Source organism: Hylobates moloch, unplaced genomic scaffold (genome assembly GCF_009828535.3).
Source record: "Hylobates moloch isolate HMO894 unplaced genomic scaffold, HMol_V3 SCAFFOLD_12, whole genome shotgun sequence".
NCBI lineage: Eukaryota > Metazoa > Chordata > Mammalia > Primates > Hylobatidae > Hylobates > Hylobates moloch.
The window spans coordinates 52373897-52388142 of NW_026652287.1; the positions used below are offsets into that span (position 1 = coordinate 52373897).

The window sequence follows — 14246 nt, forward strand, 5'->3', positions numbered from 1 at the left end:
CCCCCCTCCCTCTTGCTCTTCCTCCTCCCTTCCACTCCTCCTCTTTTCTCCTCCCCATTCTCCTCCCACTCATCTCCCTCCTCCCTCCAACTCCTCCCCTCCTCCTTCCATTCATCTTTCTCCTCCTTTCTCCTTCCCTTCCTCCTCCCTCTTCTCTCCCTCCTCCCTCCCATTCCTCCGCCTCCTCCTTCCACTCATCTTCCTCCTCCTTTCTCTTCCCCATCCTCCCTTCCACTCCTCCCCCTCCTTCTTCCACTGATCTTTCTCCTCCTTTCTCCTCCCCCTCCTCCTCCCATTCCTCTTCCTCCTCCCTCCTGCTCCTCATCCTCCCTTCCATTCCTCCTTCCTCCTCCCCATCCTTCTTCTCACTCCTGTCCCTCCTCCCCATCCTTCTTCCCACTCCTGCCCCTCATCCTCCCTTCCATTCCTCCTCCCTCCTCCCCATCCTTCTTCCCACTCCTGCCCCTCCTCCCCATCCTTCTTCCCACTCCTGCCCCTCCTCCCTTTCACTCCTCCTCCTTTTTCCTCCCCCTCCTCTCTCTCCTTCTCCCTTCCTCCCCCCTTCCCTTCTCCAGCTCTTACAGAGGTTGGAAGAGGGCATCTGTGTACTCCCTCACCTCTATAAACTTCACTTTTATCTCCTTCCCTCTCCACCTCAACCTCCAGCCCACCTCCAGGCTGGGGAAGGGGCTGGCTTTTCCCCTCCCATGCATACCTCACCCGGCCCCCAGCCCACAGAGAGGCTGAGGGAGGGTCTCTGGGTCCTCCTCCATCCCTGTACCCGCTTCTTTCCCCTTCATTTCCACCTTCTAGATCTTTCCCCCCACCCAGCCCACCTCCAGGCTGGGGAAGGTGAGGAATTCTTTCCTCCCACACCCTACCCCACCTCACCTGCAGCCTCTGCCCTGGGCCGGGAGAGGCATGGGTGAACACCCAGACCCACAACCCCCGACCCTGCAGGCTTTGGGCATGAAAACACGTGGATCGGCCTGAACGACAGGATCGTGGAGAGAGATTTCCAGTGGACGGACAACACCGGGCTGGTGAGTGGCAGGGGCTGTGGGCCTAGGCTGCTGAGCCGCATCAGCCCTGCCATCTGGCCTCAGTTTACCCTTTTGTGCAAAGTTATCGCAATTGAGTGTCAAAGGTCTCTAGTGGCTCCAAGATGCTGGAGTTGGCAAAGGAGCTTCAAGTGAAGGCTAAACCTTCTCCCCTGACTTCCCCAGCCCAGGTAAACAGACCGCGCCTACCCAGCTGCAGAGGTTACAAACCTGAGACTAGGGTCTGACGCCTCCCCTACTCACTCTGCCTGGTCCCCCAGCCGTGGTCTCTCAAATAGTCTCATTTCTAGGCTGGGCAGGATGGCTCATGCCTGTAATCCCAGCACTTTGGGAGGCCAAGGTGGGCAAATCACTTGAGACTAGCCTGGCCAACATGGTGAAACCCCGTCTCTACTAAAATATAAAAATTAGCTGAGTGTGGTGGCCCACGCCTCTAATCCCAGCTACTCAGGAGGCTGAGGTGTGAGAATCGCTTGAACCTGCGAGGCAGAGGTTGCAGTGAGCCGAGATCATGCCACTGCACTTCAGCCTGGGTGATGATAGAACGAGATCCTGTCTCAAAAAACAAACAAACAAACAAACAAAAAGGCCGGGCGTGGTGGCTCACGCTTGTAATCCCAGCACTTTGGGAGGCCGAGGCGGGCGGATCACGAGGTCAGGAGATCGAGACCACGGTGAAACCCCATCTCTACTAAAAATATAAAAAATTAGCCGGGCGTGGTGGCGGGCGCCTGTAATCCCAGCTACTCGGAGAGGCTGAGGCAGGAGAATGGCATGAACCCAGGAGGCGGAGCTTGCAGTGAGCTGAGATCACACCACTGCACTCCAGCACTCCAGCCTGGGTGACAGAGCGAGATTCCGTCTGAAAAAAAAAAAAAATATATATATATATATTTCTAGGCCAGGCTAGTGGCCCATGCTTGTAATCCCAGCACTTTGGGAGACTGAGTGAGGAGGCTCACTTGAGCCCAGGAGTTCAAGGCTGCAGCGACCTGTGATCACGTCACTGCACTCCAGCCTGGGTGACAGAGCAAGACCCTGTCTCTAAAAACATATTAGCTCAGCATCCTCCCTGCTTCAAGCCCTCTCAGACTCTCCATTGTTCTCAAGATAAAAATTCCCCTTCTCCCGCTGTGTAAAAATCTGGCAGTTCCTCACACAGTTAAACATAGAAGCTGGGCACAGTGGTACGCGCCTGTAGTCTCAGCTACTCGGGAAGCTGAGGCGGGAGGATCACTTAAGCCTAGGAATTGGAATCCAGCCTGGGCAACACAGTGAGACCCCCGTCTCTAAAAATATAAAAATAAAAATGAAAAGTTAAACATAGAGTTACCACATGACCCGGCGATTCTACTACTAGATACATACCCAGAAGAATTGAAAACAGAGATTCAAAGTGGTACAAAAATGTACATTATTCGGGTCATGCATACACTAAAAGCCAAGACTTTGCCGCTAGACGATATATATTTTATTACATGCATATGCATATAATAAAATTGCACTTGTACCCTTTAAATTTATACAAAGAGGCCGGGCACAGTGGCTCACGCCTGTGATCCCAGCACTTTGGAAGGCCGAGGCAGGCAGAGATCGCTTGAGGCCTGGCCAACGTGGTGAAACCCCATCTCTACTAAAAATACAAAAATTAGCTGAGCATGGTGGCGTGTACCTGTAATCCCAGCTACTTGGGAGGCTGAGGCAGGAGAATCACTTGAACCCGGGAGGCAGAGGTTGCAGCGAGCCAAGATCACACCATTGCACTCCAGCCTGGGCAACAGAGCAGGACTCCATCTCCAAAACAACACAAACAAACAAAAAATTATACTAAGAAAGAAAAAGAGGCTCGGTGTGGTGGCTCACACCTGTAATCCCAGCACTTTGGGGAGGCCAAAGTAGGAGGATCGCTGGAGTCCAGGAGGTTGAGGCTCCAGTGAGCTATGATTGCACCACTGCACTCCAGCCTGGGTGACAGAGCAAGACCCTGTCTCAAACAAAACAAAACAAAACAAAACAGGCCAGGCGTGGTGGGTGACTCACGCCTATAATCCCAGCACTTTGGGAGGCCGAGGCGAGTGGATCACCTGAGGTCAGGAGATCGAGACGAGCCTGGCCAACGTGGTGAAACCCTGTCTCTACTAAAAATAAAAAAATAGCTGGGTGTGATGGCGCACGCCTATAGTCCCAGCTACTTGCGAGGCTGAGGCAGGAGAATTGCTTGAATCTGGGAGGCAGAGGTTGCAGTGAGCCGAGATCGTGTCACTGCACTCCAGCCTGGGCAACAGAGTGAGACTCTGTCTCAAAAAACAAACAAATAAACAAACAAACAAACAAAAACTTGTACATGAATGTTCACAGCCCCACTATTCACAATAGCCAAGGTGGGAACAACCAAAATACCCATCAACAGATGAAGGAAGAGACAAAATGTGGTCCATCCATGCAATGGAATATTGTTCAGCCATAAAGGAGAAGTTGGCCAGGTGCGGTGGTTCATGCCTGTAATCCCAGCACTTTCGGAGGCCAAGGTGGGTGGATCGCTTGAGTCGTGGAGTTTGAGACCAGCCTGGGCAACATGGAGAAACCCCATCTCTACAAAAAATTCAAAAATGCAGGCCGGGCGCGGTGGCTCAAGCTTGTAATCCCAGCACTTTGGGAGGCCGAGGTGGGCGGATCACGAGGTCAGGAGATCGAGACCACAGTGAAACCCCGTCTCTACTAAAAATACAAAAAAATTAGCCGGGCGTGGTGGCGGGCGCCTGTGGTCCCAGCTACTCGGAGAGGCTGAGGCAGGAGAATGGCGTGAACCCGGGAGGCGGAGCTTGCAGTGAGCCGAGATTGCGCCACTGCACTCCAGCCTGGGCGACAGAGCGAGACTCCGTCTCAAAAAAAAAAAAAAAAAAAAAAAAATTCAAAAATGCAGACAGAGTGAGACTCCGGCTCAAAAATAAAATAAAATAAAATAAAATAATAAAGAAAGTGTGGAATGAGCCAGGCATAGAAGGCCAGCTGTTGTATGATTTTTTTTTCATGAAGCATTCAGAGTAGGCAAATTTAGAGACAGGAAGTAGATTAGTGTTTGCCGGGGGCTGGGGTCGGGAGAAGGGGGAGTCACTAGTGCTCAATGAGTGCAGAATTTTGGTGTGTCATGATAAAAAAAGTTCTGGAAATAGGCCACGTGGGGTGGCTTAGGCCTGTAATCCCAACACTTTGGGAGGCCGAGGTGGATGGATCACGAGGCCAGGAGTTCAAGACCAGCCTGACCAATATGGTGAAACCCTGTGTCTACTAAAAATACAAAAATTAGCCGGGTGTGGTGGCGTGCACCTGTAATCCCAGCTACTCGGGAGGTTGGGGCAGGAGAATCGCTTGAACCTAGGAGGCGGAGGTTGCAGTGAGCCAAGATCACGCCACTGCACTCCAGCCTGGGCGACAGAGAGAGACTCCATCTCAAAAAAAAAAAAGAAAAAGTTCTGGAAATAACAGTGATGGTTATGCAACATTGTGAATGTAATTAGTGCATTAAACTGCACACTGCCTCTTGAACCCGGGAGGCGGAGGTTGCAGTGAGCCAAGGTAGCACCACTGCAATCCAGCCTGGATAATAGAGACTCTGTCTCAACAAAATAAAACTAAAAATAAACTGAACACGTAAAAATGGTTAAAATTGGCCGGGTGTGGTGACTCACGCCTGTAATCCCAGCACTTTGGGAGGCCAAGGTGGGTGGATCGTCAGTCAGGTCGGGAGTTCAAGACCAGCCTGGCCAACATGGTGAAACCCCATCTCTACTAAAAATACAAAAATTAGCTGGGCGTGGTGGCGCATGCCTGTAATCCCAGCTACTCAGGAGGCTGGGGCAGGAGAATTGCTTGAACCGGGACCTGGGAGGCAGAGGTAGCAGTGAGTGAGATCGCACCACTACACTCCAGCCTGGGCTCTGTCTCAAATAAAACAAAACAAAACAAAACAAAAATGGTTAAAATTAGGAATTTTGTGCTATATATATTTTGCCACAATTTTTAAAAATTCACCTCCTTTCTTCTAATGCAAGATCTGGTCCATCTCTACTCTCTGAGCACACCCCAGCCCTATCACACAGCTCCAGCCCCACTGGGCTTTGTCTGTTCCTCAAGCAGAACAAGTTCAGTCCTGCCTCTGAGCCTTCACACTGGTGGTTCCCTTTGCTAGGAATGCAGTTCCCTGTCTGAACCCTTACTATCTTTTTTTTTTTTTTTTTTTTTTGAGACAGAGTCTCACTCCATCACCCGGGCTGGAGTTCAGTGGTGCAACCCAGCTCACTGCAACCTCTGCCTCCTAGGCTCAAGCGATTCTCCTGCTTCAGCATCCCGAGTATCTTGGGACGACAGGCGCACACTATCGTGCCCGGCTAATTTTTGTATTTTTATGAGAGACAGGGTTTCACCTTGTTGTCCAAGGTGGTCCCAAACTCCTGACCTCAAGTGATCTGCCCCCCTTGGCCTCTCAAAGTGCTGGAATTACAGACGTGAGCCACTGAGCCCAGCCTTGAATCCTTACTATCTTTGATTCTTTAACTCTCACATTGCCTCCTCAGGGAAGTCCTCCTGGGCTTCGGGCTGAGATCACCATTTGTCCCACCATGTATCTTTTTTTTCTTTTTCTTTTCTTTTCTTTTTTTTTTTTTTTTTTTTTTTTTTGCGGCAGAGTCTCGGTCTTGTCACCCAGGCTGGAGTCCAATAGCGCAATCTTGGCTCACTGCAACTCCTGCCTCCTGGGTTCAAGCAATTCTCCTGCTGGGATTACAGGCGCCCACTACCATGCCTGGCTAATTTTTTTGTATTTTTAGTGGTGATGGGGTTTCACCATATTGACCAGGCTGGTCTCGAACTCCTGACCTCAGGTGATCTGCTCACCTCGGCTTCCCAAAGTTCTGGGATTACAGGCATGAGCCACCAGCCCTGGCCTTGTCCCACCATTTATCTAACACTGATTCATGTTGAAAATGAACTGGGTGCGGCCAGGCACCCAGGGAGGCAGGAGGACCAGGGAGGGGGATGCTGGAGCCTCCGAGCCAGAGGAATGGTGGCTTGGATTACAGTGGTGGCCCCCCTCAGGATGGGCAGGACAGTGGCCATTGTAGAGATGGGAACACTGAATCCCTGTGAGTTTGAGGGGTCTGGCCGGGGAGTCCCACAGCAGGAACTGCCAGAACCTGGGCTGGAACAGAGGTCCCCTGAACAACTCCCTGCCCCCTATTCCTGCAGCAATTTGAGAACTGGCGAGAGAACCAGCCGGACAATTTCTTCGCGGGTGGCGAGGACTGTGTGGTGATGGTGGCGCATGAAAGCGGGCGCTGGAACGATGTCCCCTGCAACTACAACCTACCCTATGTCTGCAAGAAGGGCACAGGTATGCTGTGCCCCCTGCTTCTTTTCCTCTCTGTCACTTTTGCTCACTGGTTCTCTGTTGCCCAGGCTGGAGTGCAGTGGCATAATCATGGCTCATCACAGCCTCCACCTCCTGGGCTCAAGTGATCCTCCTGCCTCAGCCTCCCGAGTATCTGGGACTATAGGCATGCACCAACATGCCCAGCTAATTTTTGTGTTTTTTGTAGAGATGGGGTCTTACGTTGGTGCCCAGGCTGGTTCCGAACTCCTGGGCTCAAGCAATCTGCCCGCCTCAGCCTCTTGAATTGCTGGGATTATATGCATAAGCCATTGTGCCCAGCCTTGATTCATTTTTTTTTCGTGAAACATTCAGAGTAGGCAAATTTAGAGACAGGAAGTAGATTAGTGTTTGCCGGGGGCTAGGGGTCGGGAGAAGGAGGAGTCACTAGTGCTCAATGGGTACAGAATTTTGGTGTGTCGTGATGAAAAAGTTCTGGAAATAGGCCTCTCGGGGTGGCTCACGCCTGTAATCCCAACACTTTGGGAGGCTGAGGTGGGTGGGATTATATTTTATTTTTTAAATTTATCCTTATTTTATTTTTACTTATTTGTTTATGTTTTTGGAGATAGCTTCGCTCTTGATGCCCAGGCTGGAGTGCAATGGCACGATCTCGGCTCACTTCAACCTCTGCCTCCCATGTTCAAGTGATTCTCCTGCCTCAGCCTCCCGAGTAGCTGGGATTACAGGAGTATGCCACCACGCCCAGCTGGTTTTTATATTATTAGTAGAGACGGGGTTTCACCATCTTGGCCAGGCTGGTCTCAAACTCCTGACCTCAGGTGATCCACCCGCCTCGGCCTCCCAAAGGGCAGGGATTACAAGCATGAGCCGCTGCACCCAGCCTTCATCTTTTTAAGTTGGTAAATGTCAGCCGGGTGCGGTGGCTCACGCTTGTAATCCCAGCACTTTGGGAGGCCGAGGCGGGCGGATCACGAGGTCAGGAGATCGAGACCACGGTGAAACCCTGTCTCTACTAAAAATACAAAAAAATTAGCCGGGTGTGGTGGCGGGCACCTGTAGTCCCAGCTACTTGGAGAGGCTGAGGCAGGAGAATGGCGTGAACCCGGGAGGCGGAGCTTGCAGTGAGCTGAGATTGCGCCACTGCACTCCAGCCTGGGCGACAGAGCAAGACTCCGTCTCAAAAAAAAAAGTTGCTAAATGTCAGCCCAGCCAGTTCTCACTTTCCATCAGCGTATGAGAGTGCTTGTTTCCTCCCACCCTTGCCAACTCTGCGCATTCTCGAACTTTTGTTGTTTGTTCATCTAAGTGGGGAAAAATAGTATCTCATTGTTATCTTAGTTTGCGTGCCTTTAAGGATGAGAATAACCAATTGTTTTTTGTTTGTTTGTTTGTTTGAGATGGAGTCTCACTCTGTCATCCAAGCTGGAGTGCAGTATTGCAGTCTCGGCTCACTATAACTCCGCTTCCGAGGTTCAAGCGATTCTACTGCCTCAGCCTCCCAAGTAGCTGGGATTACAGGCACGCACCACGCCTGGCTAATTTTTTTCTTTTTTTTTTTTTGTATTTTTAGTGGAGACGGGGTTTCACCATGTTGACCAAGCTGGTTTCAAATTTCTAACCTTAAGTAGTCTGCCCACCTCAGCCTCCCAAAGTTCTGGGGTTACAGGTGTGAGTCACCGTGCCTGGCCTAACCAACTGTTTATATGTTGACAGGCTGTTGGCATGTATTTCTTTCTTTTTTTTTTTTTTTTTTTTTGAGACGGAGTCTCGCTCTGTCGCCCAGGCTAGAGTGCAGTGGCGCAATCTCGGTTCACTGCAAGCTCCGCCTCCCGGGTTCACGCCATTCTCCTGCCTCAGCCTCTCCGAGTAGCTGGGACTGCAGGCGCCCACCACCACACCCGGCTAATTTTTTTGTATTTTTAATAGAGACGGGGTTTCACCGTGGTCTCGATCTCCTGACCTCGTGATCCGCCCGCCTTGGCCTCCCAAAGTGCTGGGATTACAAGCGTGAGCCACCGCGCCCGGCCTGGCATGTATTTCTTTCTCTGTGAACTGTCAGTTCATCTCTTTTGCCCAGTTTTCTATTGACTTGTTGATCTTACTGATTTTTAAGAGATCTTTATATATGAAAGAAATCATTTGCATACATTGGTACATCCACCTTTCTCTTATACTTTGGTTCATTTTTGTTTCCATTTCTTTGTCAATTTTCACATCCTCCCCCCGCCATTTATTCGTGTATTTATTTATTTTTGAAACAGGGTCTTGTGATGTTGCCCAGGCTGGAGTACGGTGGCATTATCACGGCTCACTGCAGATCACTTGAACTCCAGGACTCAAGTGATCCTCTTACCTCAGTCTTACCAGTAGCTGGGACTACGGGTGCACACCACCATGCCTGGCTTATTTATTTATTTATTTATTATTTATTTATTTATTTATTTTGAGACGGAGTCTTGCTCTGTTGCCCAGGCTGGAGTGCAGTGGCGCGATCTCGGCTCACTGCAAGCTCCGCCTCCCGGGTTCATGCCATTCTTCAAGTGCCTCCTCAGGCAGTTCAAGGTTCAACTGCCTCCTCAGCAGCTGGGACTACAGGTGCCCACCGCCACACCCAGCTAATTTTATGTATTTTTAGTATAGACGATGTTTCACCGTGTTAGCCAGGGTGGTGTCAATCTCCTGACCTTGTGATCTGCCTGCCTCGCCCTCCCAAAGTGCTGGGATTACAGGCGTGAGCCACCACGGCCAGCCCTTATTTTAAAATTTTTTTGTAGAGACAGGGTCTTGCTATGTTGCCCAGGTTGGTCTCAAACTCCTGAACTGAAGCAATCCTTCCGCCTCAGCCTCCCAAAGTGCTGGCATTACAGGCCTGAGCTGCCGCACCAGCCTTTTATTTGCTCAGATAATTATTCTTGCCTTCTGTCTCCTTCATTCCCATTGTGCCCTATGTTTGGTGTAAGAATTAGAAAGTGAGGCGTGTCCAGGAGGTTGCTGTCCCTAAGGAGCTGCTGATTTGGGTAGAAGAGACAGACAGACACAGTCACTTCCAGCCCTGTGAGATCAGAACTGGGCAGAGGCAGGGACCTGTTGATGTGCTGAGGTGGGTATCATTCCCAATAAAACTCAAAACTAGTTTACGGCTGCCAGGCATAGTGGCTCATGCCTGTCATCCCAGCACTTTGGGAGGCCGAGGAGGGAGGATCACTTGAGCCAATAAGTTCAAAACCAGCCCAGGCAACATAGTGGGACCCCGTCTTTACAAAAAGTCAAAAAATTAGCTAGGCTTGGTGGTGCACACCTGTAGTCTCAGCTACTTGAGAGGCTGAGGTGGGAAGATCCCTTGAGCCTGGGAGGTTGAGGGTGCAGTGAGTTGTGATTGTGCCACTGCACTCCAACCTGGGCGACGGAGGAAGACCCTCTTTTAAAAACAACAATAAGAGCCAGTCACGGTGGCTCATGCCTGTAATCCCAGCACTTTGGGAGGGCAAGGTGGGCAGATCATCTGAGATCAGGAGTTCAAGACCAGCCTGGCCAATGCGACGAAACCCGAAATTAGCTAGGCATGGTGGTGCATTTCTGTAATCCCAGCTCCTCAGGAGGTTGAGGCAGGAGAATCACTTGAGCCTGGGAGGTGGGGGTTGCAGTGAGCCGAGATCACGCCACTGCACTCCAGTCTGGGAGACAGAGTGAGGCCCTGTCTCAAAAAAATAAAATAAAATAAAATACTAAAATTAGCCAGGTGTGGATTACAGGCAGGTGCCTATAATCCCAGCTACTTGGGAGGCTGAGGCAGGAGAATCACTTGAACCAGAGAGGCGGAGGTTGCAGTGAGGCAAGAGCGCGCCATTGCACTCCAGTCTGGGTGACAGAGCGAAACTGTCTCAAACAACAACAACAACAACTAGTTTAGCCCCAGACGTGAGCACCTCTCTCACCAGAGATTCCTCTGTCCCAGTGCTCTGTGGTCCCCCTCCGGCAGTGGAGAATGCCTCACTCATCGGTGCCCGCAAGGCCAAGTACAATGTCCACGCCACTGTAAGGTACCAGTGCAATGAAGGGTTTGCCCAGCACCACGTGGCCACCATTCGATGCCGGAGCAATGGCAAGTGGGACAGGCCCCAAATTGTCTGCACCAAACGTAAGTAGCTTCTCCCAGAGATCTCAACATAGGTTTTTGGTATTTCTAGTTTCCAAGTAAGACATCCTATTTCTCCACACACTGTTCTGCCTTAATGTCTGCCTGATAATACAGCCCTGCAGATAAGTGAGAACTTACCAGCCTGTCTGATGTTTCCTTCATTTGTGTGTGTGTGTGTGTGTGTGTGTGTGTGTGTGTGAGAGAGAGAGAGAGAGAGAGAGATGGAGTTGTGTTCTGTTGCCCAGGCTGGAGTGCAGTGGCACAATCTCGGCTCACTGCAACCTCCCGGGTTCAAGTGATTCTTGTGTCTCAGCCTCCTGAGTAGCTGGGATCACAGGTGTCCGCTGCCATGCCCGGCTAATTTTTGTATTTTTAGTAGAGACAGGGTTTCGCTACGTTGGCCAGGCTGATCTCGAACTCCTGACTTCATGTGATCCTCTCGCCTCAGCCTCCCAAAGTGCTGGGATTACAGGCGTGAGCCACCACACCCGGCCTGGTTTTGTTTTTTTTTGAAACAGAGCCTCACTCTGTTGCCCAGGCTGGAGTGCGAGGCTCAGTCACAGCTCACTATAGCCTCATCCTCCCAGGCTCAAGGGATCCTCCCAACTCAGCCTCCCAAATAGCTGGGACTACAAGCATGTGCCACCATGCCTGGCTAATTTTTTTATTTTTGTAGAGATAGGTTCTCGCTATGTTGCCCAGGCTGGTCTCAAACTCCTGGCTTCAAGAGATCCTCCCACTTTGGCCTCCCAAAGTGCTGGGATGACAGGGATGAGCCCTCGTGTCTGGCCTCTTTCCTCTACTTTCTCTCCTGAGGACACCTGCTGCATCAGGCCACCTGCCTCTCACCATCTTTTGTCCCTTCCCTGTCCTCCCTCACTTCCCTACAGCCAGACGTTCACATCGGATGCGGCGACACCACCGCCACCACCAACACCACCACCAGCATCACCACCACAAATCCCGCAAGGAGCGCAGAAAACACAAGAAACACCCAACAGAGGACTGGGAGAAGGACGAAGGGAATTTCTGCTGAAGAACCAGAAAAAAGAAAGCACAACACCTTTCCCATGCCTCCTCTGGAGCCTTCGCCTGGGGAGACAGAACCCAGAGAGAAACAAGAGAGTCCAGAAGTCCCTGAACCCCAAACCGCATCCCCCACACACATAATCCTTTGTACAAAGCTCCTCTTTTCCCTTTTTTTACATACACAAGATCCTCCTGGCAGGTGGAGCCAGGTGTCTGAAAAGTCCATTCTCGTCTGGCTGAACTCTGGGAGCGTCTCCCAGCTGAGGGAAGCACAAGTAGCAAAGCTCATTGGTCTGGTCTCTTGTTTGCCAGGCTGACTGAAGCAGGCCTTGATGAGGGTGCATGAGTGTATGTTTGCATTCACACGAAGGAATTGCTTTTCACACCAGAAATTCAGACTTAGTCAGTGTTGGCTGAATTCCTAAATCCAGGAAGAAGTCTGGACGTAGGGTCATTAGCTTTGGGAATAGAAGGCTACACAGAAGCACACCGTTTTTGAACTTGACAACAGCTCTCCCTTTACCCTGGACCTCAGCCCAAGTTCCGTCTTTGGTCTTGGTGGATAAACATACATAGTGTGGAGACCCCATGTACTGCATTTTAGGGATGTTTTTAGGACAACCTCCCTCCATGCCTTCAGAGTTAGGAGTGAGAATAATCAAAGCAATATGTAGGTGATGGAGGGAGAGTGTATTGCTAACCCTTCCAGGTCTAGTCCAGCGCTGAGATTTGGTGGTTCTGCATGTGTGATGAATCTCTTTCACACAAATAGACGAGAGGATATTTAGGGCTAGATGAGCCCAGATTTCTTCCCCCTCCATCTCTCAGGGAGACAAAGAACCTCCTTCCTGGACCAAGGAGGTGCTGCCAAGTTTTCTAGCCCAGTGCCCGTACCCAGTCCTTAAGCAGACATTGGTAGTGCCCCTGCCCTGGGTCCCACCCCTGCCCCACCCCACCCTTGTCCCTGGCCATTGCCTGGTGGTCTAGAAACACTTAAAACTTGAAGTAGTGACACCTACCTGCGGTCATATTGTAGAGAGATGCTCAGTGTTAAAACGGAAACACACACACACATTTTTCTCTTATAGATTTTAATTTTTTAAGTGGGAAAGAACTCACCTGCCTTCCTCCCCTAAATGTGCAACCTGTAAAAGGTCTCTCCACACCAGAGGCCAGGATCCAGTTCCCTCATCTCTGGCAGGAAAGATCCACAGCTTTTCCTCCATATCTGTTACCCACTTTCAGCAGTCTGGGTAAAATTTGTGGATCAGGGTTAAAAAACAGCATGGAGAATGGCCCCCTTCAGGAAAGAAAAATAAGCAAATACATGGTCCACCTAGGGGTTCAGTAAAGAAAGAAATGTGTTAACTGAGCCTGAATCCCTTCTGGGAAGTAATAATGACCATTGACAACTAAGAAGCAGACACCATGCTAAGGACTTACATACAGTCTCCTTGAATCTTCTCAATAGCCCATTGACTTAGAAACTGTTACTTTCCCATTTTACACACAGTGAAACTGAGGCTCAGATATAAAGGAAAGGTACTGGCTTGAAGTCATGACCACGACAGGAGTAAGGATTTAGAATAAGGATTTGGTCCTGTTTTCTGGACCAAATCCTTACTCTGGCTCTCCTTACACCTTCTCTCCATCACCAAATCCTTACTCCAAATCCAGAAGTCAGAGCCAACTCCTATCTTGGTTCTGACCCAAATCCTGCTCTGGACTCTGGAGAGGAGACTGAAACATAATTGCACCCTCATACACATTTAGGAAATGGTTAAGAAGTGTGAACTGAACCCTTATCCTTGTCTTCAATCTTCCTCCCTGTAGACATCTATCTTATTATGGTTATTATTCAGAAAACCCAGGGATACAGATTTGTCTTCTTACTTTGATAACTCTTCTTAGTTTAAAATAATAATAATAACACATCTTTGGTCATCCATGTCACACAAAAATTTTCCTTTGTTTGCGGGGGGCTGGGGATGCAGTGTTTTTTGGGGGGTCTTGGTTTATGCTCCCTGCCCTTGAGCCCCTCAGCCATTTGCCCTGACCCCACCTCGGCTCCACGGTGGGAGGGGGCTCTGGTCTTTTCTAAAGTGGGTGGTTTGTCTTTTGATCTTTCCCTTTTGGATGTGCGTGTGTGTCTGCGTGTGCCATGTGCGTGGCACGCATATGAGTGTGTGTGCGTGTGAACGGCTTTGGGTCCTGCTGGTTTTGCTGTGAGCTACAGTGTTCTGTGGGTCTGTGGTATCTGACACTGTGGACATTAATGTACTTCTTGGACATTTTAATAAATTTTTTAACAGTTCAACCTGCTTGTCACCACCTGATTCATTCATTCATTCATTCATTCATTCATTGATTCATTCATTCAGCAAGTATTTACCTGAGCAGCTATTGTGATCCATGTACTGTACTGGGTGCTGGGGAGATAGTGGTGAACAGAGAAGGTTTGATCTTTAGTGGGTGGTCACAGAAAGCTTCCCAGAGGAGGGGAATAGAATCTAAAGGAGAAGTCGCATTAACTAGATGAGGAGAGAAAGAAAGGAAGGGCATTCTACTGAGAGGAAAGAGTGAAAGCAAAAGTCCTCTTGCAGAAGGGAGCGGGTGCAGTGGCTCATGC

At 50.1% G+C, this 14246-nt stretch overlaps 1 protein-coding gene across 3 annotated transcripts in view; it reads left to right on the plus strand.

Moving 5' to 3' along the window:
- NCAN (neurocan) overlaps positions 1-14018 on the plus strand; it is a 42296-nt gene extending 28278 nt beyond the window's left edge. For all 3 annotated transcript variants that reach the window (XM_032170210.2, XM_032170212.2, XM_032170211.2), the window contains 4 exons: positions 961-1043; positions 6306-6450; positions 10406-10588; positions 11479-14018. In XM_032170210.2, coding sequence (XP_032026101.1) covers positions 961-1043; positions 6306-6450; positions 10406-10588; positions 11479-11624 — 557 coding nt within the window. In that variant the 3' untranslated portion in view covers positions 11625-14018. The remainder of the gene's footprint in view (positions 1-960; positions 1044-6305; positions 6451-10405; positions 10589-11478) is intronic.
- Positions 14019-14246: the final 228 nt, after the last annotated feature.